Source organism: Lutra lutra, chromosome 1 (assembly GCF_902655055.1).
Source record: "Lutra lutra chromosome 1, mLutLut1.2, whole genome shotgun sequence".
Classification (NCBI taxonomy): Eukaryota; Metazoa; Chordata; class Mammalia; order Carnivora; family Mustelidae; genus Lutra; species Lutra lutra.
This window is the reverse complement of record NC_062278.1, coordinates 92,840,285-92,867,690: the sequence shown is the minus strand read 5'-3', so window position 1 is coordinate 92,867,690 and position 27,406 is coordinate 92,840,285. Positions and strand designations below refer to the sequence as shown.

General features: G+C 35.1%; 1 protein-coding gene across 8 annotated transcripts in view; it reads left to right on the top strand.

Annotated features, from left to right (window-relative positions):
- ZBBX (zinc finger B-box domain containing) overlaps positions 1 to 27,406 on the top strand; it is a 111,484-nt gene that overhangs the window by 22,457 nt on the left and 61,621 nt on the right. For all 8 annotated transcript variants that reach the window (XM_047729620.1, XM_047729644.1, XM_047729669.1 and 5 more), the window contains one exon: positions 6,770 to 6,865. In XM_047729620.1, the coding sequence (XP_047585576.1) occupies positions 6,770 to 6,865 (96 nt within the window). The remainder of the gene's footprint in view (positions 1 to 6,769; positions 6,866 to 27,406) is intronic.

The window sequence follows — 27,406 nt, the reverse complement described above, 5'->3', positions numbered from 1 at the left end:
TAGTAAAACTTCTAAGGAGGTGTGTACACTTGCTCTCATCATATTCTCTCTTCCTATTTTCTCTCTCTCTCTCTTTTTTACTGAGGTATAATGCACTTACTGTGAAATAGACCTTAAATGTACAATTAGAAGGCTTTTGACAAATGTTTACACCGCTGTCAATGTAAGAGAATACCCCTGAGAGTTCTCTTGTGCCTTTTCCAATTAATTTCCACTACAAAGCCAACTGCTCTTGTGATTGTTAGCTGTACCTTTAGTGGCACCTATTCTTGAACTTTATGTACATGGAATGATAGGGCATATATTTTTCTGTGTAAGGCTTCTCTTGTTCCACATAGGGATTCACCGATGTTACTACATTTATTAGTAATTTGTTCATTTGAATTACTGAGTAGTACTCCATTGTACAATATACCACAATCTGTTTATTCACTGACATACTGAATGACAGTTGGGTTGTGTCCAGTTTTTTACTACTGTATTTAAGGCTGCCTTGGATATTTATGCGCAGGTCTTTTTATTTTTTCCTTCAAACAAATGATGTTTATTTTTTTCTCCTTAAAAGTTATGAAGTGAAATTGAAAAAAAAAAGCCCCCAAATGGTTTCCAACGTTTCTCTAACCTCTCATTGTTGCTGATTTCATGAACTTAAAAAAAAAATTATGGCAAAATATGCCATAATTTAAAAGTTGCCATTTTAGCCGTTTTAAGAGTACAGTTCAGTGGTGTTAAGTACATTCATGTTGTTATGATGCCATCACCACCATCCATCCACAGAACTCTTTCCATCTTACAGAACTGAAACTCTGTACTAATTGAACAATAATTCACATTCCCCATTCCTGTCAGCCCCTGGTAACCATCCTTTTCCTTTCTCATTCTTCTTTCTGTCTAGGAATTTGACTATTCCAGGTGCTTTGTATAAGAGGAAGCTACTATATTTGTCCTTCTGTGCCTGGTTTATTTCACTTAATGTCTTCAGGGCTCATCCATATGGTAGCATGTGTCAGATTTTCCTTTCTTTTCAAGGCTGAATAACATTCTATTGCATGTATATTCCACATTTTGTTCATCCATTCACCCATCAGGGGACACTTGGGTTGATTCCACTTTCTGACTATTGTGAATAATGCTGCAGTGAACATGGGTATAAATATTTGTCCAGGGGGCGCCTGGGTGGCTCAGTGGGTTAAACCACTGCCTTCGGCTTAGGTCATGATCTCAAGGTCCTGGGATCAAGCCCCGCATTGGGCTCTCTGCTCAGTGGGGAGCCTGCTTCTCCCTCTCTCTCTGCCTGCCTCTCTGCCTACTTGTGATCTCTGTCTGTCAAATGAATAAATAAAATCTTAAAAAAAAAATATTTGTCCAAGTTTCTACTTTCAGTTCTTTTGAGTATAGGCCCAAAGGTGGAATTGCAAAATTCCCATTCTTTCTTGAACCCTGTCTATTCAGAATTGGGTCTATGTCCAGCAACTGCTGCTATCAAGTTCACCGATGACATCCATATTCTTAAATACAGTGGCCAATTCTGAGTTCTTATCTTAATCTATCAGTAATATTTGGTACAGTATTCCTCTTTTCTTTTGTGACTCTTCACTTGGCTTCCTCCAGGACATAATTCTCTCTTGGTTTCATTTTACTTTGCTAGCTGTCCCATCTCAGTCTTTTGTTGGTTTTCTGTATTCTAGACCCCTAAATGTTGGAGTGCCCCAGGGCTTAGTCCTTAACCCCCTTCTCTAGTCCATCTATTTACCCTTTTTTTTTTTTTAAGATTTTATTTATTTATTTGACAGAGATCACAAGTAGGCAGAGAAGCAGACAGAGAGAGAGGGGGAAGCAGGCTCCCTGCTGAGCAGAGAGCCTGATCAGGGCTTGATCCGAGGACCCTGGGATCATGACCTGAGCCAAAGGCAGAGGCTTTAACCCACTGAGCCACCCAGGCACCCCCATCTATTTACTCTTGATAGGTAATTTTGTCTACTCTCTTGGCTTTAAAGACCATCTCTACATGGATGGTATCCAAATTTACATCTCTTGGGGTGCCTCGGTGGCTCAGTGGGTTAAGCCTCTGCCATTCAGCTCAGGTCATGATCTCAGGGTCCTGGGATGGAGCCCCACATCAGGTTCTCTGCTCAGCAGGGAGTCTGCTTCCCCCTCTCTTTCTCTGCCTGCCTCTCTGCCTACTTGTGATCTCTCTGTCTCTGTCAAATAAATAAATAAAATCTTTAAAAAAATATACATCTCTTATTCATCTCCTCCCCCCGAACTTTTCCAACTCAGACTGCTTACTCAACAGCTCTACTTGGTTGTCTAACAGTAATCACTAACTTAGTGTGTTCAAAATTGAACCTTTAGTATCTCTCCAACATATTTTCTTTTCCACAGTCTCCTCAGAAAAATGGTCAATTCAAATGTTCCCTGCCCCAGCAGCCCTTTGTAAGGGAGGAACAGCTGAGTAGCCCTGAATTTTTTGGAGCTTCTTCATGCAACCACATTACATTTATTACCTCTTAATATGTACTTATGTGTTTATTTTCCACCTACCTATGTCAAGTTCATGAAAGTAAGGATTTAGTTTTGTTCACTGTTGTATGCCTGCCACCTAGAATTATGGCTGCAATTTAGGAGGCACTCAACAAATATTTGTTGAAAGAATTCATTTTTTTTCTGTAATAAAGACTTCAGATATATCTTCCTTTCAGTTGGTATTAAAAGTACTCCAATATCTGATGTAATTTAAAATATTATACACCTTTGAGAAGCAGTTTCCCCCCCAATAATTTAATGATTATAACAAATATTTGTAGATGACTGTAATGATATTTGTTATAGGTTTTGGAGAATTTGGCCTTCATCATTTCTGATTTGAGACTCTGTTACTGTCCTTATTTCATGGCAGTTTTAATTGGTCTAAGAGAGTTAGAATGCTGTAAGTCTGATAAAGAGATAATAGCAATGTTAAATATAAAACCCTGGCTCTTGGTACAATGCTCTTACTATTATATCATGCTGTCTTCTTATTTGATGTAATATGGACAATAATTTAAGAAATCTTTACAAATTGTATCTATCCAGAAATGTTTAAAAAAATACAAACAATGTTAATATTCCTGAAGTTGGAAGTATGAAAGCTAAAAGGAACTTACTGGCTGAACTGAATTGTTGAGGCCCACTGTTCATGATCTGAGCAAAGTATTTATGTAGGAGCTGTCAATATTTCTTGTGAATCCTGTTCTGTGTTGAGCATTATTTAAAGACCATCAAATTTGAACAACATGACATACGTAGGTAGGTAAATTTGACCTGGAAATAAAGGATGTTTTTCCAAAGAGAAGGAAAAACAAGAAGAGGACATTCCAGACAAGATAAACGGCACATGCCTTGTCTGGAAAGCAGACGAGAGTGATGATGTATGCAGTGATTAAAAGGCTGATTTGCTTGAAAACTGTTAGAAATAGAAGCCATCATTTAAATCCTACACAGTCTTGAAGATTTTTGCTAAGATTTTAAGAAAATATGTTGGTTGATTTGAAGTGAAAGTAATGACCCATGATTATTTGTCAAGCACCACAATAAGTTATTTAAAAATTCAAGTTAGTGATATCTAATGAAATAGACCGTGGTGATGGTGGACTTAAGGTTATCTTGTATTCTTAGCATCCATCATTCTAGATGGTAATGCTGGTGTGTAGTGAGATTAAACCTTCTAATAAATTATGATAGGGCCTGCATCAGGGTAAACTGTATATGGGAAGTAGAGGTTAAGAGCTTGCATTTTTGATGGTTTGAATCTTGACTTTACCTTTTATTAGCTATGTGATCTTTAGAAAATGGCCTAATTCCTCTCTATTTCTGTTTTCTAATTTGTTACAATGGGATAATAGAGGTAGTATAGTCTATACCTCAGAGTTACTGAGAATAATGGTTAATGCATATGAAGTAGTTAGCATTGTGCCTGGCACATTGAGAGGAGACAGTAAATTGTGTGTTTTGTTGTTGGCACATTTTCATATTTCCTGATGCATTCACATACATTGATGGTAAAAATAAAATCCCAAACCTCCAGATTCCTTATTTTTAAAAGAAATTCCGTAGCTTTAGGCTGTTTGTACATGGCAAAAGTGAAATGGATCATTAAAAATTACATATTAATTTGGCAAATGTAGATAATTAAATTAAACTCAAAGGGATTCTAAAGGCTTAGCACAACTGATCTAGGCTTGATCAAATTAAAAAGATATTTGCTAAAACTGCACTTGGGTATTCTATTCCATCATTGAAGAAGTGTCTTTGGCGGAATGGGGTCCTTATCTACATTTTTAGTACTTTCTGCCAGTTATACAAACTGCCTAAAAAGATTTTCCAGTTAGCGGTCATTTTAACCCAATTTAAATCCAAATATGCTTGTGTAACAAAATATATAAGCTTACTCTGCAATTCCAGCTTTGATCTTCTAGTCTACAACATCTGTTTGGCTACTTTCTTTAAAAATCTGTTGTTAACAAATACTTGGCTTAGAATTCAAAGTTCACACTGATTTTCAGTATTCTATATTACATTGTAAAGACAGTTCCAATATGTCTAAAAAGTTTATTAAACTATTAGCAGATATGTTAATAAAAATTATGCAGAATACATTTGGAAATATACATCAATACAATAGTACTGCTATGTGTATATGTGAAATTACAGCTTTATATTTGGTTGTGCACTTAAAAATTATGGATCCAGATAATGTTTTAATCATCATTTCTGTAAGAGACTGTTGTTCTTCAAACCTGAGTCGAAAGGGTGGGACTAGTTCTGCTATTAGGGATAGTTTTTATTTTTCCTTCACTTAAATAAAAAAATCAGTTCTGTATAGCTAATCACATTTGAAAAAGATGCATTTGGATTATGATAAATACCTCCCAAGCAGTCATTTGTCACATTGGGTTTTATTTTATTGCAGATTTTATCAAGTTTTTTCAATAAATGATTAGTGTTATGATTAATGGTCAATGTGATTTTTAATAATTTGGGTCATGGGCAAGCTTGAGTTTTCAGCCAGACTGTGGGATTAAAATCCTGGCTCCATTAGCTGTGTGACTGGGCACATTCCCAATCATTATGTTCCTTTATTACTTTCTCTTCACAATGGAGATACAATGATCATGTTAATCTTCTAGGGTTGTTGGGAGGATTCAGTGATGAAGCATATGAAACAGTTTGAACAGTGAGTTAGTGTTCCATAAATGTTGTGGATACTGTTATTGTTATGGGATTCTAGCCTTCCTTTTCAGTTTCATTAGTTTTATAAAATGTCTTACTCTTTTTACCTTTGGTGGTTGTTGTTGGTGTTGTCCTAATCATCTTATATTTAATAAATCTGGTCACATTATTGCAGGCAACTGTCATCATATGGAGACTTGTAAAACAGTTTTTTTTTTTTTTAAAGTAATGGTCTCCTGTTGGGTTTTTAATAAGTGTTTACTTTTCTACACCCTGTACATTCTGGTGCCTGTTACTTGGTGTGTGGTCTACACACCAGCAGCTGCATGGACGTTACCTGGGTTCTTGTTAGAATGCAGGATCTAGGTCCCAATCTGGACTTCCTAAATCAGTCTTCACTGCAACAGGATCCCAGGTGATTCATATGTGCAAGAGGGGTCACTGTATTGCACATTTCAGTCAGCCACTCCCTAGTCTAGGGTAGAAGAGCTTGGTCAACCTCTCCCCAATCTGCCCTAGCTGCTTTCTGCGTAAGATCCCTTGACAGGAGAAGAGCGGGTGGAGGGGAAGAATGGCAGTGGGCATGCAAAGTGGAGGAAGAGGAAATGAAAAAGAATCAAAGGGAATGTGGGCTCTGTGACATAGACTTTCTGACATCATCTCTCCAGACCCTGCGCTTCCTTACTTATTTGTGCTGCTGGCATTCTTAACGTGGCCCAAACTCAAGAAAATTAGAGGTCTCAGCCATTTGGGCTGCTTTTTCTCATGTTGTACAGGCTCACATTGAAGTGGCTGTACAACTGCCTGTAGTACTTTCAGTCGCGGTAAAAATTCCATTTTTTTTTTCTTTTTACTTTCAGTCTTGCTCAGCACCATCATAGGTACAGGTATATCCCATCAATTTATTCATAAATTTAAAAAAATTCATTTTAACACCATAGAGAATTTGAAAGATAAATATAAAATTGTCCATAATCATTTTGCCAGTCATAAGAATTGCTGACATATTGATGGGGTTCTATCCTGTTCTTTTTCTTATACTTTCCTTTGAGGAATCTTCTAAGCATACTTCTCAAACCATATTTTGAGAATCACCAGTGAATTAGTAACATTGAAAGAAGTGTGTGGGGATTTCTGAAGACAAACAGTATATGCATTGTGCCATGTAGATCAATAGAGAAAAATTAAGGAACTCATAAAAATGAAGTAGTTTTGACCCAGAGAGAATGCCTGCTTAGTTTTTACCAGGTCAAGAAGTTTGGTCCCAGGTTGCTGGTGTTTTATGACTTACTTGGAATTGTATATACATATATACATCTAACACATATATCTAAAAGTTACTTGCAGCTATTATATTTATTTTCATATGACGGTAATTAGAGTTTACAAATTAGTTTTTTGGGTTAAATTGTTCCAGTTTCCTTGGGCTTCTCGATTCTGATGACATCTAGGCATGTAATTGGAGAAATAAAGATAAGAGTAATGACTTCTTTATGCAAATGTTTTCTCAAGGTCATATTAATATAAGATTGTGTGTGATATTTTAATGTCTTTTAAGGTATGCCTTGAATGTGGAGAAGATTATTGTTTGGGTTGCTTTGCTAAAATTCACCAGAAGGGGGCACTGAAACTCCATAGAACAACTCTTTTGCAGGTATGACTTTTAAAAATGCTTTACTTGTACTGTATTTATAAAATGTTTCAACCAAAAGACATTTAAAACATGTTTAATTATCTAGAATTTAGGACGACTTATATTAATTTATAAAATTCTATTATGTACAGTTTTTTACTTATATCTTAAAATTATTTTACTGAGTGTTAATCTGGGTTCAATTTTGCTATTTAAACTGTGTTTTAATATAGTTCCTGAGACATGAGCCTGATTAGAGTTTTTAGATCATGCATTTTATCTGTGAACTTGACATTTAAAAATTAGACAGTATTTTTATCTATTGCGGTTTCAAATGAACACATGGTTTGCTTTAAGTATTATTTCTATATAGTTTATAAATAGAAATCTCTACTGTTTCCTTTTCATGTTTTTTTTAATTAGTCTTGTATTTGTCCTCACCCATTATCATTTAAATAAGCTTATCTCTCAGGTTTCTACTTTTCCTCCTACATAATAGAAGCTTTTATTTTTCCTCATATAGGCATTGTTCTGTGAAATGCTCAAGTTCAAACCCTGTCAGATGGTTTAAAAATTCTAAAACTTAAATAAGAAATATGGTTAAATACAGATAGGACATATTATACAGTGCACTGATTTGTTATAGATTTCATTCATTATGCAGCAATTTATTCAACAAATATTTATTGACTATCTTTTAGAAAGCAAGGTCTGTGCTAGGCAGTACACAGTTACACAGATGAATAACACTAGGATTCTGCTCTTAAGGACCTAAGTGAGAACCAAGGACCTTGTGTAATGGGTTAAAGATTTTACTATCTTGTAGGCAAAAGGAAGGAGATGATCAGATCAATATTTAGAAAGACACTGGTAGGTTTCAATTTTTACATGACACCTCAGCATAAATATTGATAACTCTCAAAGATGCTGATGACCCAAGTCATAATAATCACAAAACATAAAACAGACCTTATTCGTATCAGTATTTACCAAAGTTACTTACTTTTCAGTAACTACTCAGTATTTAGAGTTTCTTAGCAGAAATCATGAGAGAAAAACAAAACAAAAATAACCAACCACTTGTTACTCTCCTGTCTCAGGAAGGTTTATACAACTGGACAGTTATAGAATTGAAAATTAATGTCTATAAAAGTGAATGTAATTGTTAATATAGAACTAATGTAGAATTTAAAGACACTCCACTTTAAGGGTAGAGTCTAATTCCCTCGCCCACCAAGCACATATTAGTAATATTTGCTGGTCTGGAAGATACAAAGAAGAATGAGACATGGATCGGAGGTTTGATTCTCTCCTCTCCCTCCCTCCGACCCCATCTCTATTCCTCTCTTTCATGTCTCTCTCCCTCTCGCTCCCTCTCTTTCTTTCATACACATCACACACACATATACACAATTTCAAAAGACAGACTGTGCTGTGATATGGCTTATTGTTATCCAGAGACAGATATAATATGGGTCAAATCATGCTTACTAAAAGCAATGCAATATAGTGTATGCTTTATAAACATTATGTCATTAAAACCTATGTCTTTTATGTCTTAAAAAGAAGAATGTCATCTTTCTAGATGGGATTCTCATGTAATTTTAGTGTGGAATTGATAGGGAAGAGAGAATTAATACTTATGAATATCTACTTTGTATCATACACTGTTGTTATATCCTACCAGCATCACATTTTCTAGCTTTGATTGCAGGGGAAGAAAGATTGGTGAGCCAGAAATAGTAAAATGGCATTTAAGTTCCTAGTGAATCTCAAGTTGTGGAAGACACAGTGATCTCTAAAAGTTAACAGAAGTGAATTTTATAACAGGTGTGAATCAAAGAGCATAGCAAGCGACAACAAATCCTTTAGACGTCTCTTTAAACACAGGGGTTCCTTTATGTATGTATTATAAAGTTAAATACCATAGAGAACTATGTATTTTCCATATTCTTGTTAGTCCTCTGTGTTGCCCTACAGTCTGTGAAGACAAAAGTTGCTACTTGATGCTATTTCGAGGATAGTTCTGGGAAGTTCATTGCCTACTGGGAAAATCAAATTAGGAGGCTAAACTTAGAGAGAAGTATGGGGAGACTATGCATGTTGGGAGCTGAACATATATTGTTCCTCTTTTTATATAACAACATTTCACTTACCCAGATTGCTATGTAGTGAAATACCTTGAAGATTTTTTCCAAATAAATCAGGTAAATTTGACCTTTATTCATTGAACAAAAATTTAAATTAAAAAGAGATTTTTGTTTTAAGGAAGCTTTCAAAATGTATAACATACCCCCTCCCATCTTAGTAAAGATTACGGTGAATACAGTCTCACTGTATTTTGGTGACTCCTGCTCATTGTTTTGCCCACTAGCTGTTACAATAGTTTATTAGTTAATAAGAGGCCTTGGCCAGCAGATGTAGTAGGTAGAGCTATACCTTCCTTCTAAGAGGTTTGCTCTGATTAGTATTTCATTTTTCTTCTTTATCATGGTCTTACTAATTCTCTGCTATCACTTGTTCTTAATCAATTGTCCCGTTAGCTATCTGGCATTTTCTTCCTCGTTCTGTTCTCTGTTTAGCCCTTTAATTTTTTTTTTCCCAGTCATCTTGTTTTTTTCTCCTTGTTTTCATCATTCTCCCTTGTTTTTTTTCCCATCAGTAAAGGTTCTTGCTGCTGTTGTTCCCTGGCCTGAGGATCATTGGTCAGCAGCGAACGGTGTCTCTCTCTGTTTAGCTCTCATTAACCAGTCATATAGTATTTTTACCTTTCCACTAATTTGGCAACTGTGAAAGCCATGAGATTTTTTTTGTTGAGTGCTGAATTCATGCCAAATTTGAGAAGTTAGAGCAGACATTTGATACTTGACTTTTAAGCATTACTATATAAAAAGCAAAAGCTTTCTAAGCTAATGACTACTCTACTTTTATATTCTTTAACCTATGCTGACATTTCCAGTTATTTTAGAGCGCGGCCAAATTTGATTGCTGTAAACCGTTTCAGCCTCCATCCTATAGCCCAGTGAGTCTTTATATAGTTCACAGCCGACAGGGACCATTTTGTACTGCATATCTTCTTTTCTTTTCTTTTTTTTTTTTTTTAAGATTTTATTTATTTGACAGACAGAGATCACAAGTGGGCAGAGAGGCAGGCAGAGAGAGAGGAGGAAGCAGGCTCCCTGCTGAGCAGAGAGCCCGATGCGGGGCTCGATCCCAGGACCCTGAGATCATGACCTGAGCCGAAGGCAGAGGCTTTAACCCACTGAGCCACCCAGGCGCCCCTGCATATCTTCTTTTACTTAAGAGATAAATCCTTGAAAAAATTGAAGGCAAACTATTACCATTTCCATGTTGACTGACATTGTAATTTCAAAGGGTCTTTCTTTTGATTTATGATTGATTTATACTTGACAGTGATTCTAACACAAGTTTTTTTTTTTTTTTCATCTTTCCAATCTCTGTTAAATAGTTAATTATCTGCAAAATAAAGTGCAAATGCATGAGGAGAACTACTAAGGATGAAAATCCTATTTCTACATTTAGAATGATTTGCAACACTTTAGGGATTGAAACAAATTTTTTTCAGTGAGTAAGCCTCACATTGATGAAAAATAAGGTCTTAATCTATCAGGCATTTCTATTTCCTTTTACCAACATCCGATCAAACACAAGAGACAAGATTAATCAGAGATAATAGAAGATAGGAGGGAAAGCAACCAAAAGGTATTCCATTATGAAATACTACATGCAGAAAGGGAGGTTGGATTAGGTACATCACTAATAGATTCTGGTATGTGTGTTTTCTTAATCGGAATGGAGATTTTTCTTAGCTGGGAGGGAGAGATCTTGGGAAGGGGGATGGTTATTAATGAGTGAAGAGATAATTGAGGTAGTATTTCCATGTTTTCTGGTATAAAGCATTTATATGCAGCCTCTTTACCTTTTTTCATCTCCAAAGAAAGGTATGTCTATGTAGATATAATAGAGTTATATGTTTGCTTGAACATACTTGTAGGAAAGTAATCATCAGGTAGAACTTCAGTTATCATCAGAATACTATTTATGGTAGTTTTTTCTTTTAGTTGACAATGACCAATATCAGCTTACAGGCTCACACTGTCATTGTTCTGTTAATGTTAGGAATAATACAGTGTTTTTAAATCATAGCTAGTCATTTGGACAATATCATTATTACTAAGATGATCTTAATGGACCCATTTTAAATGCTATGTGTACACAGTATTTATAGATGCCATGGTGTGCTACTGAGATCCCCCTCTTCAGGATTGAGATACTCACTTCCTTAGCTACCTGGAGTAATTGCCTATAGGTGGATCATATTTGGGTCTCTTCTTGGGAACTGCTCTTGCCCAAAGAGAAGTGCCACTTCCAAGCTTACACTCCATTCCTCGAGGCAGTCATTTTCTGGTCCAATTTCTGGTCTACGTGAGGGTACAAGTTCCCAGCAGCAGACCCTTGCCTCAGTTGAGAATAGCTGATGGGCCATCATAGCTTCAACTGGCAATCGCATCAAATTCAGTTTACCTCTTTCCCTAAATTTTCCTCTTTTGTCAATCATACTTGTTCTTTTCAAAGAATTTCCCACTACAAGTTAGGCAGGCAGATCTCAGAATTTGTTTCCTGGGAGCCTGACCCATGACAATATCTAATTCAGAGTGGAATTATAGAGTTTTTAGCCCAACTTTAGAGTGCGCTGCAATTTTTGGAGGTCAACGTATAATATCTCTTTTTCTTCATTTTTCAGATTCTGAACCAAGTGAGAAATAGATATTAGAGTGAAGACATAGAAATCTAAATATCAATTTTATTATTGCTACAATTAAAATTACTGATTGCCACAGTCAGCTTCCCAATTCTTCCTGGAATTGAACATTTTTTTACCCCACTCCCAAGTGGTAGACATTCCCCTTTGCCAGGGCAGGATCTACCCAGTAAAACTTCTTAATGGATATCTAGATTGCAATGTCTCCTTCTCCGGACAGGCAGAGCTCAGAGAGAAAACCCAGAAGGGGCAGCAGTGAACATGCTCCTTTCCTTCTCCAAAGTCTCAGCAATAAGATAGATACGTAGGGATGAAGAGTAAATATTCCCTTAAAAAAGAATTATCATAAATTCTTATGATTTTAAAGTTTAGGTAATGTAAATGTCTTGTATAAATTTGCTATTTATAAATATTAGTTAATATTACACTTAAGAAAAAACAAAATACCTAAAATATATATGAACAACTGAGCCATGGCATGTTTTTCTCCTATTTCTTAAGTATGAATAGTGTTATTAACAAAGATTCCTTATGCTACAAGTTTGCATTTATTACCCTTCTATATGATTATCACTTTGTACTTCCTCTATCAAAGGGTTTTTAAAAATTATATTCTTATCAACTATACACTCTTTTATAGCTTCTGATAAATTTCAAATCCTGTGAGGAAAGAGACTATTTCTATTTTGTTCAACACCGTATTCTCAGTGCTTAACATTATACCTGGCCCACATAAATCAAATTTTTGAATAAATGGCAACATGAATGAGTCCCCAATGATACGATCAAGCTCCTGAAATAATTTGAAACTGTATTTTAAGTAGCAAAATTTTATTATTCTCTGAATTTTGAAAACCAAAGATTGGGTAATTAAAGGAATTTATGGTATATTAATGTGTTCTGTGGGTGAAGGGCCAGCAAAAGCCTTTTAAGTCTGAATGTTTGAACTTTAATTTCCTAGCTGTATCCCTGGGAAGAAGATAAAGGTAGTGATGTCAGCTGTGTTCCTAGACAACATATTTATGGTAAACATAACCCCTGATTGGCAGATTGCCTCCAAATGGGAGAACTATAAATACTTCAAGTAAGCCACAGCTCCCTGAGTGTGGTGAGCTTTGTATCTATGCCTTCTGCTGGGGGGCTCTGGAAGCCGTGCAAATGGGGATTGACTGGTGGAAAATAAAGCTCCTAAGCAGGTATCATCCTCACCTATTCAAGCTGTACTTGTGTGTGAATTTCTGCAAGACTCCCACCCAAGAACAACTGGTGCTGTCCTATTAGTAAAGTGCTGTCCCTGTTCTTACCCTTCTCAGCGGACCGATGCCAAAACTGGTCAGATGACAGCCTTGTGAGCCTGAAAGTTTGGTTAACTCAGGCAGACTCCTTGGTGAGCATTACGGTTTCAAAAAACAAAATGGTGGAATGCCCAAAAGATAAATGAAGAACACTCGTGCAGCATTGTTGACAAGAATATTTTAAAAACAGCTTCCTTGAGATACAACAAGTTGTATCTCAAGGATGATGTTGTATCTCAAGGATTGATGAATTTATGAATTCATCAACTCAATTCAGTAGATTTTAGTATATTCACAGATAATGTATAACCATCAGCACAATTAATTGTAGAACATTTTCATCACTTCAAAAAGAAACTCCATACGCTTTTGCTGCTACTCCCATCTCCCAATACCCTGCTTCCTCCAATCTCCTGGCAACCACTAATCTACTTTCTGTCTCTGTAGATTAGCCTATATTTCATATAAATTGAGTTGTATAATATGTGGTCTTTAATGACTGGCTTCTTTTACTCAGTAAAAATAAAAAGTTTTCAAGGTGCATCCACATTGTAGCATGTGTCAGTACTTCATTTATATTTAAGGCTAAATAACATTCCATTGTATACATTGATATACCATATTTTGTTTACTCATTGTTTGATGGACATTTGTTGGTTACAACTTTTGGCTATTACGAATAATGCTGTTATGGACATTTACATACAGGTTTTTATATGGACATATGTTTTTCTCTTAGCTATTTCTCTACCAGTGAAATTGTTAGGCCACAGGGTAACTCTGTCTTTAATTGTTTGAGCAACTCCCAGAGGGTGTTCCAAAGTGGCTGCTCCATTCAACATTCCAGTCAACAGAATTTGAGAGTTCTGATCTCACTGTGTCCTAGCCAACACTTGTTTTTGTCTCCCCCCCTCTTTTTTTTCTAGCATACAGTGTTATATTGCAGGTGTACAATCTAGTACTTCAACAGTTCCATACATCCCCCTGGGCTCATCAAGACAAGTGCACTCCTTAGTCCCCATCACCTATTTCCCCGTCCTCCCATCCCTCTCACCTCTGGTAACCATCAGGTAGTTCTTTGTAATTAAGAGGCTGTTTCTTGGTTTATCTCTTTTTTCCCTCTCTTATGTTTTCCCTTTGCTTGTTTTGTTTCTTAAATTCTACATATGAGTGAAATAAGGTATTTGTCTTTCTCCGACATTTCACTTAGCATTATACTTTCAAGCTCCATCTTTGTCTTTGCACATGACAGTATTTCATCCCCTTTTTTCCCCCAAGTTCTTAAATAAATTCCAGTAAGCTAATTCAGTGTAATATTAGTTTAGGTGTTGAATTTAGTGATTCACCACTTCCGTACAACACCTGGTGCTCATCAGGACAAGTACACTCCTTAAGGCCCATCACCTATTTCACCCATCCCTCCACCCCCTTCCCTTCTGGTAATCATGAGTTTGTTTTCTATAGTTAAGAGTCTGTTTCTGGGTTTTCCTCCCCCCCTCCCCTTATGTTTGTTTGTTTTAGTTCTTAAATTCCACATATGAGTGAGATCATATGGTATTTGTCTTTCTCTGATTGACTGACTTTACTTAGCATTATACTCTCTAGCTGCACCCATGTTGTTGCAAATGGCAAGATCTCATTCTTTTTATGACTGAGTAATATTCCATTGTATATATATACCACATCTTTTTTATCCACTCATCAGTCAGTAGACACTTTTTCTTTCCTTATCTTGGCTATTGTAGATAATGCTGCTGTAAACATAGGGATGCATGTATCCCTTTGAATTGGTGTTCTTATATTCTGTGTATAAATAACCAGCAGTTTCATTGTTGGATCATAAGGTAGTTCTATTTTTAACTTTTGTTCTTTGGAGAAACACTGACAAGAAGTTTTCTCTTCATTTCTTAAAGATTTATTTATTTATTTGAGAGAGAGAGAGCACACACGGGGCTGGAGGGCCAGGGGAGAGAGAGTTTTGAGGAGACTTTGTGCTAGTGTAGAGCCCTGTGTGGGGCTTGATCTCACAACCCTGAGCTCACCACCCTGAGATCACTCCTGAGCCGAAACCAAGAGCTGGAAGCTTAACCAACTGTGTCACCCAGGTGCCCCTACAAGTTTTGAGAAGACCTAGGGATGGACAGTTAATAGGCAACACTTCAGTGAAACCACATCTATGATGACTTGTTCAATGCTAGTATTAAGAAAAGCTAAAGAAAAGAAAAAGGTGACATTTGAAAGGGTATGGAAAAGGGAGAGTAGGGCTTCTGTTACTATCAGGGAGGAGTTGGAAGAACATAAGTGGTTTAGGGAGTATGTTACAAAATCAAATGACAGATGGAGTAACAGATACGGTGGAGAAGGATACAGTGCAAGGGTTTAATGCAGATGTGGTTCAAACTAATATCAAAGGGAAAGAAGGGTGTTTCTATAATATTTATATTATGGAACTCTTTAAGATAAAACTCATATATGCAAGCTCAGAAACTTGCAGGGTTGTTGTGAGGAACAAATTAAATGACAACAAATATAAACGTATTCGGCTTATAGCAGGTGCTCCTTATATTGGGTTTTATTAGTCAGGATGTAGTACTTGGAGAAATTCAGCACAATTCCTACATTCTAAATTTAGAACCTGGAAAACAAATTATATTCATAGTAATGAATCTAAAGAATTAATGAAAAGGTTACCTTCAGTTTTAGGGTTATTTTTAAAATCATTCTAGTAATATATATTTCGGGAGGCTCGTGAACAACCAGTGAAGTAAAGTTTTAGAGAAAAACAGACTTTCTCATTATCTGAATAGAGAATAATAGAATCTCAATTTTGGAGGAGACCATAAAAATTATTATTCTAACCACATGTCTGAACCTTTAATCAATCACATTGTTATTAAATATTTGAGGAGCCTTTATAATTTGCAGGTGCTAGTAATGTTCTTAAAATTTTTTTCATGGAATCTGACAAATTTTACAGTATTTTATGTTCATTGGTCTTTATAGGATAAAAATGTTCAATTGTGATGTAATAGCACTGCTATATGTAAAAACCAAATATGACAAATTATTGATTGTCATTTGTTAGGAAGCTTATTCTGCTATGCTAAAAAATCTATTATTCAGAGCACTGCATATAAAATCATTTCTTTCTCATGTAGCTCAATATGAGTAATTACTGAAAGCAGCTAACTCATCTGGATGCATTATACATGTAATATTAGTTGAAAACAATAGTAAGCACTTGCCAAGATAATTAATATAGTGCATAATTATATGGTATCAAAACTGCAAATAGAAAGATTGCAGGTGTGAATTTCCTGTGTTATTTTTTTGTTGCTATTCTGGCTCACTTTTAAGATTGCTATCTAAGTAGAATTTTTAAATGTTAATAAAACTTGAAAAGCACAGTTATTTAGACCAAGATCCCATTTTATTATTTTTCTGGATATCAAGTGATTTAACAGTTTTCGACAATATGTTTTCTTTTATATACATATGCTTTATTGCCTTATTTTAAAATATTTTCCTGCATGAAGTGTGTTTTATTTCATGATTTTCATATCACTTTTGACATTATTAAATATTGAGTCTGGATTAGTTTTATTTGACATTTACTATCCCTTGAATAGTAAACCACATTTTTTATTTTTTTTAATTGAAATAAAATTGGTGTGTAACATCATATTAGTTTTGGGTGTTCAAAATAATTCCATTTTTGTATACATTACAAAGTGATCACCTCAATAAGTTATCATCTGTCACTGTGCAGTTAACCACCTTCATCCATTTTATCCAACCCCCTTCCCTCTAATAGCCATGTATCTCTTCTCTGTATTTATGGGTTTTGTTTCGTTTGTCCATTTGTTTTGTTTTTTTTTAGATTCTGCATGTGAATGAAATCATGCAGTGTCTGTCTGTCTGACTTATTTTGCTTTGCATAAAACCCTCAAGGTCCACCCATATTTTCACAAGTGGCAAGATTCCCTCCTTCTTTGTGGCTGAGTAGTATTCCATTGTGTGTGTGTATAATATTATAAATACATACATACATACACATATACATATATGTATATATATATACCACTTCTTCTTTATCCATTCATCTATTAGTAGACACTTAGGTTTCCATATCTTGGCTATTGTATATATTGCTACAGTCAATGAAAGGGTGCGTATATCTTTGCAAATTAGTGTTTTTTTTTCTGTAGGTAAATACCACAAAGTGGAATAGCTGGATCCTATGATAGTTCTCTTAGTAATTTTTAAGGAAACCTCCATACTGTTTTCCATGCTGGCTATACCAATTTACATTTCCAGCAATTTACATTTCCAGCAACAGTATATGAGGGTTCCCTTTCTTCTATACCCTCACCCACACTTGTTTCTTGTCTTTTTGGTAACAGCCATTGTAACAGATGTGAGGCCATACCTCATTGTGGTTTTGGTTTGCATTTTCCTGGTAGTGAATTTGAATATCTTTTCATGTGCCTATTAGCCATCTGTATGTCTTTGGAAAAACTTCTGTTTAGATCCTCTGCCCATTTCTTAATCAGATTCTTTAGGTTTTTGTTTTGCTTTTTGTTTGGTTTTGTTTTTTGCTCTTGAGTTGTTTGAATTCTTCATATATTTTAAATATTAATCCCTTATTGGTTATATGATTTGCAAATGTTCTCTTCCATTGAGAAGGTTGCTGTTTCATTTTGCTGATAGTCTCTTTTGCTATGTGGAAGGTTTTTAGTTGGATGTAGTCCCACTTAGATATTTTTGTCTTTGTTGCCTTTGCTTTTGGAGTCATATCCAAAAATTGAAAACCAAGCCTGATGTCTGGGAGTTTACTGTCTACTAGCAGTTTTATGGTTTCAGGTCTGATATTCAAGTACTTAATCTGTGTTGAGTTAATTTTTGTGTGTGCTGTAAAATAATACTCTAGTTTCATTCTTTTGCATATGTCTGTCCAGTTTTTCCAACACCATTTTTTTTTTAAAGATTTTATTTATTTATTTGACAGAGAGAGATCACAAGCAGGCAGAGAGGCAGTCAGAGAGAGAGGAGGAAGCAGGCTCCCTGCTGAGCAGAGAGCCTGATGCGGGGCTCAATCCCAGGACCCCGAGATCATGACCTGAGCCGAAGGCCCCTCCAACACCATTTATTAAAGAGACTGTCCTTACTCTCTCTGTTGTATATTCTTGACTCTGTATTATAAATTATTGACCATATATGTGTGGGTTTATTTCTGGGATCTCTCTTCTGTTTTATTTGATCTACAGGCCTGGTTTTATGCCAGTACTATACCAGTTTGATTACTTTAGCTTTGTAGTATAGTTTGAAGTCAGGGAGCCTGATATCTCCAACTTTGTTCTTCTTTCTTAAGATTGGTTTGATAAATCTCAAATCTTTGTTATTCAGGGTCTTTTGTTGTTCCATATGAAGTTTAGAATCATTTGTTCTAATTCTGTGAAAAATATCATTGGTATTTTGATGGGGATTGCATTTAATCTGTAGATTGCTTTGGGTTGTATGGACATTTTGACAATATTAATTCTTTTAATACATGAGCACATAATATCTTCCCATTTATTTATGTCTTCAAATTCTTTCATCAGTGTTTTATAGTTTTCAGTGTATAGTTCTTTTACTTCCTTGGTTAAATTTATTTCTAAGTTTTCTATTCAATTTCATGTAATTCTAAAAGGGATTGCTTTCTTAATTTCTCTTTCTGATAGTTTGCTATTAGTGTATAGAAATCAGATTTCTGTATATTGATTTTGTATCTTACTACTTCATTAATTTCATTTATTAATTCTGATAGATTTTTTTAGTGGAGACATTAGGGTTTCCTATATATAGTATTATGTCATCTATAAATAATGACCATTTTATTTCTTCCTTTCCAATTTGATTGCTTGTTTCTTTTTCTTTGCTATGTCTAGGATTTCCAATGATCTGTGAAACAAAAGTGGTGAGAATGGGCAGGTTTGTCTTGTTCCCAGTCTTAGAAGAATAGCTTTCAGCTTTTTACCATTAAGTATGATGTTAACTTTGGGTTTGTCATATATGATCTTTATTGTTTTGAGATTCTTTCTTTCTTTCTTGTTGATAGTTTTTATTATAAAATTTCTTACTTGTCTTCCTTGTTGATAGTTTTTATTATGAATGGATGCTGAATTTGGTCAAGTGCTTTTTTTGGCATCTGGTAAGAAGACTGTGATTTTTATCTTTCATTTTGTTAATGCAATGAATCATGTTGATTGATTTGCAGATGTTGAACCATTCTTGCATCGTTGGAATAAATCTCACTTGATCATAGCATATGATCCTATTAATGTGTTGTTGAGTTTGGTTTGTTAATATTTCGCTGAGAATTTTTAATCTGTATGCATTAGGGATATTAGATTGTAATTTTCCTTTTTGGTGGTATCCTTGTCTGGTTTTGGTATCGGAGTAATGCTGACCTCATAAAATGAGTCTGAGTATTCCTTCCTTTTCAGTAATTTAGCAGAGTTTGAGAAGTATTAAGTCTTTTTTTTTTTTTAAATATTTTGTACAGTTTATCCGTGAATCAATCTGGTCATAGACTTTTGTTTGTTGGGAATTTTTTGATTACTGATTCAATCTCCTTATTCTAGTAATCTGTTTAGGTCTTCTATTTCTTCACGATTAATTTTAGAAGATTATATGTTTCTAGGAATTTATCCATTTCTTCTAGGTTGTCCAATTTGATAGTGTAAATTGTTCCTAGTATTCTCTTATGATCTTTTATATTTCTGTGGATAAGTTGTATCTTCTCTTTCATTTTTGATTTCATTTATTTGAGTCCTTTCTTTTTCCTTGATGATTCTAACTAAAGGTCTGCCATTTTGTTTATCTTTCAAAGAACCAGCTTTTAGTTTCATTGATCTTTTCATTTTTTTCCCTCTATTCATTTGTTTCTGGTCTGATCTTTATTATTTTCTCCATTCTACTAATTTGAGGCTTCTTTTGTTCTTTTTCTAGTTCCTTTGGGTGTAAAAGTTTGTTTATTTGTAATTTTTGTTTTTCTTGAGGTACACCTGCATCAATATGAACTTCCCTCTTTGGATATATTTGTGATTTTTTTCATGTAATTGATTTCTAATTTTATACCACTTAGTTGGGAAAAAAAATGCTTGTTATGATTTCAGTGTTCTTAAATTTATTGAGACTTATTTTGTAGTCTAACATGTGATCTATCCTAGAGAAAGGTCCATGTGTACTTGAGAAAAATGTTTATTCTGTTGCTGTTGGATGGAATGTTCTGTGTATATCTATTTAGTATATCTAGTCTAATGTTTCATATAAGACTGATGTTTCCTTATTGATTTTCTATCTAGATGACCTATCCACTGGTGTAAGTGGGGCATTAGATTCCCCTAGTATTATTTTATCACTGTTAATTTCTTCCTTTAGGTCTGTTAATACCTATTTTATATATTTAGGTCCTCCTATGTTGGGTTTACAAATATTTACAAATATTATCTTGTTGGATTTTCCTCTTTATTATTATATAATGCCTTTCTTTGTATTTTACTACAGTTTTTGTTTTAAAGTCTGTTTTGTCTGATGTAAGTATAGCTACACCAGCTTTTTTTTTTTTTTTCACTTCCATTTGCATGGAATATCTTTTTCTGTCCCTTCACTTTTAGTCTGTTCATGTTGTTATTTGTAAAGTGAGTCTCTTGTAGGCAACATATAGATGGGTCTCTTCTTAATACATTAAAATCATTTTATGTCTTTTGGCTGAAGGATTTAGTTCATTTACATTAAAGTGATTATTGATAAGTATGTGCTTATTGACTTTTGGTAGTTCTTTGGCTGTTTTTGTGGTTTTTCTCTTTTCTTTTCTTCTTCTTTTATACCCTTCCTTCTCTTGTGTTTTGATTATGTGTTATGTTTGGATTCCTTTATCATTGTCTTTTGTATATCTACTATAGTTTTTGCTTTGTGTTTACCATGAGGTTCACATATAAGATTATATATGTATATATGAGCATGTATATCTACATATATGCATGCATATATATTTCATAGTATTTTTAAGTTGATAACAACTTGAGATTAAAAGCATTCTAAAAACTCTAAATTTTTATTCTCCTCCCATACCATTTTATATTTTTGATGCTATATTTTATATCTTTTTATTTTCTGTATCTCTAACTAATTATTGTAGTTCTAGTTAACTTTACTACTTTTGTCTTTTAACCTCTATGCTAACTTTATAAGTGGCTAGTTTGCTAAACTTTATTATATATTTGCTTTCTCCTGTAAGATTTTTGCTTTCATGTTTTCTTATTATTTAGTTAGTGTCTTTTATTTTCAGCTTAAAGAAGTCTCTTTAGCATTTCTTGTAAGGCCAGTTTAGTAGTGATGGACTCCTTTGGCTTTTGCTTGCCTGGAAAACTTTCTCTCTCCTTCAATTCTGAATGATAGCCTTGCAGTTTAGAGTATTCTTGGTTGGAATTTTTTCCTTCGAGCACTTGGAATATATCATGATGCTATCTTCTGGCCTATAAAACTTCTGATAACATGTAGTTGATAGTCTTTTGGGGGTTCCCTTGTACATAACAAGCTGTTTTTCTCTTGCTGCTTTTAAGATTCTCTCTTTAACTTTTGACATTTTGATTATAGTATGTCTGGTGTAGGTTTTTTGATTTATATTTTTTGGAACTCTCTGTACTTCCTGGACCTAGATGTTTGTTTCCTTCACAGGTTAGGGAAGTTTTGAGATATTCTTTCTTCAAATAAGTTTTCTGCCATTTTGTTTTCTTTCTCTTCTCCTTCAGAGACTCCATCATGTGACTGTTATTCTGCTTGGTGTGTATGTCCCATAAGTTATACTTTTCTAATTTGTTATTGTTACTCTGTTTGGGAGATTTCCACTGCTCTGTCTTTCAGATTTCTGATCAATTCTTCTTTATCTAATCTGCTATTGAAATTTTCTATTATATTTTTCATTTCAGTTATTATACTTTTCAGTTCTTCAGTTCTATTTGGTACTTTCTCATTTTTTTTTTTTAAGTTTTTGTTTAATTTTCCCTGTGTTCATCCACTCTTCTTCTGAATTTAGTGAGCATCTTTATGACTATTACTTTGAACTCTTTATCAGGTAAATTACATACTTATGTTCCATTGGGAGTTTTACTGTGACTTTATCTTGTTCTTTTTGTTTGGAACATATTCCTCTATTTCCTTGACTTGCTTCTTTCTCTGTGTTTGTTTCTGTGTATTAGGTGAAGCAGCTACCTCTCCCAGTCTTGCATGACCTTGTGTAGACGAGGAACATTATTGTTCAATCTTGCTTTAGTTCTTGGTTCTTTTGAACCATCATGATCATCTAAGCAATCTGATTTGTTCCTGATAAAACCCCGTTCTTGAGGTTGTTCCCAGCCCTGCCAGTATTCCAAAGGGAGGCGTCTCAGTCAGCGAGTTTCAAGCCTACATGAACCCATACCCTCAGGCAGCAGCTTTTAAGTATGCAAATATATACAGTCCTTTGGAACCATAGTTGCAATCCTGCCAGCCTCCAGACCAGGCAATTCAGAGCCAGCCCCTTCATGGCAGTTGTAAAAATCAAGGCTTTAGATGAGATATGAGCTTCCTTCTAGGAGCTACTAGGTGAGCTGTAACAAGGTCCAGGGAGAGTGCAAAGCTAGATTCCCCCAGATACATTCCCTGAGAGCTCCTCCATAGTCTCTATATGTATGGTAAACTGATGCCTAGCCTTCAGGCTAAAGCTCCAGAACAAGTAAATAGGCCTTTTTTCACAAAAAGACCATTTCAGTCTGCTTTCTGTGCAATGCCTTCCAGTTGATAGCCTGCCAAGAACTTTCTCTTTGATTGTTTTAGTCCTTTGAGGCCCTGTAGCACAGATCCAAGCCACCAGAGCCAGGTGTTCAAGGGGCAGCCCTGTGTGGACTGTGCATACCCACCCACTGGCTTCAGTGGGGCCATAGGAGAACTTCGCACTAGTACAAGCTCACTGACTTCACTGGGGCCACAGGGAGCATGGAGCTAGGGCAAGCCGCCCAGCTCTAGGTGGGAAAGCTTGTGGGTGGAGCCTGCCTGCAGGATGTAGAGAGACCACTGGAGTGTAGGGGGTGGGCAGGGAAAGCCTGCCAGCTTTAGGGCAGAGGTCAGGAGAGGAGGAAGCCTGCTTATTTTAGCAGGGCCGTGGTGAGGGGGTGGAGCAAGCCCACCAGTGCCAACAAGATAGGAGCAGGTAGAGCACAGCAATGGTGCCTGCCATTACTTCCTTCCCCACAGAAAGTCCTACCAGATTACTGTGTCTTTAAGAGATACTTGAAGATTAGCTAATGAATCTTCACATATGGTCTAGGTGCTTTTCAAACTGTTGCTTTTACTTCTCAGGGTGAGTCTGCATGCAAACCCTTTGACAGTAGAGTTTCTGTTCCCTTAATCTTTTGGATCTCCTGGATATAAACTCCATTGTTTTTTGGAGCCAGACATTTTGGCGGGGGGCCGGGGGGGGGGGCAGCGGCTCTCATCTTTCTGGTATAGATCCCAAGGGCTGAGATTCCTGATGTAGGTATAATGCCTTACTTCTCAGGGAAAAATTCCATAGTTGTGAGATCCTTCCCAATTGTGGGTCAGCATACCAGAGATGAGGATTTTGGCAACACTGCATCTCTGTCTCTCCTACCTGTCTTAACATGGTCCTTTTATCATTTGTTCAGCTAGTTTCCAGGTCTTCAGGTCTTTTGTAGAGGGAATTGGTCTATATGTAGCTATAGATTTGGTGTGTCCATGGGAGGAGGTGAGATCAGGATCTTCCTGTATGGCTGTCCTGAATTGCTCTCTCAGTAAACTGCATTTATAATCAGGAGCATGTGTCCAGGTCCTCATTTATTTTTATTATCTCTTTATGTGTAAAGGGAGAATACCAATACATAAATCTTTGATTAATAAAATCTGTGCTTTTCATTAAACTTTCAGAGGGAAGGTAAACCCAAGGGTCCTTTAAGTTCTACTTAAACTTATACTTAATGATGCTAGAATAAGCAATAAATTTTAGCCACATGAATTTTGCACTTCCAGAATTTGATTTTTATTTAGCTTACAATAAGCAGGGTTTTTTTATACCATTGATATTTTTGTATCCCTCATGCAAATACTCACGTCTGTTTTTAGAAAGATGATGAGCAGAACTGTATTTAAAACATGATTCTGTTGTGAGTTGCCTCACTGCAACATGCTTTCATCCTGTAAATATTTAGTTTTCTCCTGTTTCTTCATGTATTTATATGGGAACTTTTACCCAAATTGTTTTTCTTTTCCAGTTTCTACTATATGGAAATTCCCATCTTTGCTTCTCTGCCTTTCTAGTTGCTCTAAAGTTAACTCTTTTTCTCTTTCTTTTGATCCCCACAGTAGATGAAACCTTTGATAAAATCATTTATGGATATTTCCTTCTTCAACTTTCATAGAAAATGCACAGTTGACTCTATGGTAAAGCCTATTTTTAGGGAACAAATTTGAACTAAGATAATCTGTAAAGATGGTTTCATCAGACAAGCAGGACAACAATTTTCTGTAGAAATAAAAGACATTTCCTTTATATATAAAGATATATATATATCTTTTATTATATATTATTATAATACTTATATAATTATATAATTATATATGTGTGTGTGTGTGTGTGTGTGTGTATTCCCCTGAGCAACCCAGGTGCCCCAATGGACTTAATGCACTTTATCCTAGATCTTTGATAATTTGAGGAGTGTATCTTCTTGTTGTAATTACTAGTCCTTCTTTTCTAAATATCTCCAAACTCAGATTTAATCTCATTTGTTAATTATTGATGGTAGTTAGCAGGATCCTTATACTGTCATCATGAATGTGTTCAGTGCAATGTAAAAAGAGAAAATATGCTGGCAAAATAATCTGTGGAAGTTTCTTTAGATAAATAAATCTTTTTTCTTAAAGATTTTATTTATTATTTGACAGAGAGAGAGAGAGAGATCACAAGTAGGCAGAGAGGCAGGCAGAGAGAAGAGGGGAAGCAGGCTCCCCCTTTCTGAGCAGAGAGCCTGACATGGGGCTCAATCCCAGGACACTGGGATCATGACCCAAACTGAAGGCAGAGGCTTTAACCCACTGAGCCACCCAGGCACCCCTGGATAATAAATCTTAAGCAAAGGTGTATATGATTTTTAATGAAAAGGTTTATTTTACTGTAAATATAGTTTTTTAGTGTACACGTGTTTCTGCCATAACATGATATATGATTTCTGAAAAACTTCCAGTCTGGAAAATAGTAACCCTCCTAATAACTTCAGGAAAAATTAGGGGAAGGCCACTCAAATCCTATGGCACTTTATAACCAGAGCCCTAACAAAAACAGTTAACAATCCTGCAATACCATTAATATACACACCTTGAGGACTTGTGCTTTCTTCTCCGTGATGTAGATCCTGGATAGAATTAACTGCTAACAGATCATTTTAATCAAAATGAAAAATTGGAATCAGACTGTTACTTCCTTTATGAATCCATTGTTTTAAATCAGCTTCTTTATCTACACTCACATTTTTCCCAGATAACTTAGTGGAATGGAAGGTTGTTAAAACCATTAAAATAGTTCTGCACAAAGGGGAAGATTTAATACAGATTTTCAGCTTTTTACTTAAGGTCTTCCTATATTGCTAAAGTTTGGGTTTTAATGGTGAAATAGCTTGCCCACAATTGTCTCAAAACAGTAATGTGTTGGAAAAGAGAAACTTAATAAAACTCCATGGTTCTACTGACATCATTCCCCTATTTACCATTTGCATTTGAGGTAATTCACATCAAAGAAACCAGAAGAAGCTTTATGTGGGAAAATATTTTTAATATTGGAGGAAAGTGTTTTCTCAAATTCCAGGCCAAAAAAATTATATATAAATATATATATGAAATATAGCATATAACATATGTAATTTTTAAATTCCCCTTGGTGTGTAATTTGGTCTTTCTGAAATAATTTTATAGTTAATAGCTAACCAAGTTCTACCTATATTCAACAGTCAGTGCAACCTATGAATTCATAATGGTTCTTAAGTTCTGCTTAACACAGTTTTTCTTGTATTTATATGTGTGTATCTGTATCTATTTGCCTACCAATACAAATGAAATAACAGGTTTTATTAAAAGCCTGTGGTTGCAATAAATCTCTTCTGAAATCTTGCAACTAGAAAATCAATGGAAATTAACACCATGAAAAGAGACATTTCAGCATTTTTTTTCTTCCCAATTTAGGAAATAACATAGGTTTAAATTACGTGTGATCTTCTTTGAGCTGAAACTTCTGGATCACCTAAGAGGCATGGCTATGTCAACAGGATTATTAATATTTATTGCTGGATAGCCGGGGTTTGGGATAATGATGGTACTTAGAGTTTTGAAGCACTGACACTACCATAAAGCATATCATTTTTCTAACTAAACTAAAACTTTTACTCTTGGACCTAAACTTCTACAAGGTGCCATCCACTCCAAAGTGCTATAAAATATCAACTCTCTTTACTTTTGATTAATGATACATTGTCAGAGTGATGAATTCTTCTAGAGTGTAATTTGAAAGATAATATCATTCTAGGGAGAAAAAAGTTCAGGTAAGAATTTAGAACAGTTACCAGATGAAATCCTACCATCACACAGTATAGTGAAGGATTGGGGGGGAATCTGGAAATGCTGGCAGTAAATCACATTCTTTGGCTTTAGTTTAAGCTTCTATCCCACAGTGAGATATATGATTTACTATTGCCCTGAAGGCTGTTTTGGTTTGATTTTTAAACATTTTTAACATGTAGAAAAGTTGCACAAGTAATTTTATTTATTTTCGGTCCCCCCATTTTCTCTTGCTACCTATTAGTACTGTTATGTATAAATTTTCATATTTAGCAGATGGAAATATAATTATCTTTGAGTTTTTAATTTTGATAATACCTTAATAGATAAGGTACAGTATTTGATACTTAATATGCATAGTTAACTATTTTGTTTTGTAGCAACCTTAACATTCTTGTTCATTGGTTACTTACTACTTAAGATGATAGTTGGTATACTATTAAGTGAAAGATAATGTATTTTGTGTTGCAAATCTAGGTGTGTCCATCTAAGCAAAGACAAAAGACTGCAGGTGGTTCCCCCTGTGAAATACCACTCATTAATTGGAAGGAATGTCTATTTGTTACTTTTTAATATGGTGGTATTATGATTTATTTTTACTGGGTTTCTGTAATTTTTAAGAAAAAATATTGCTAATTGAAGGCTAGGTCTATGTTAAGTGTTTCTGGATGAGGATGCTCTTGAGTATTTTGGGCAGGAATGTTTTTCTTGACCTACACCATTCCTCAGATTTCAGAATACTCATTAAACCTGGTTATCACCCATTAAATATTAGTAATACTCTACAATGAGTGTGAAAACCCAAAACACCTTCCCACACTTTGAAATTTCCTTGCTCCA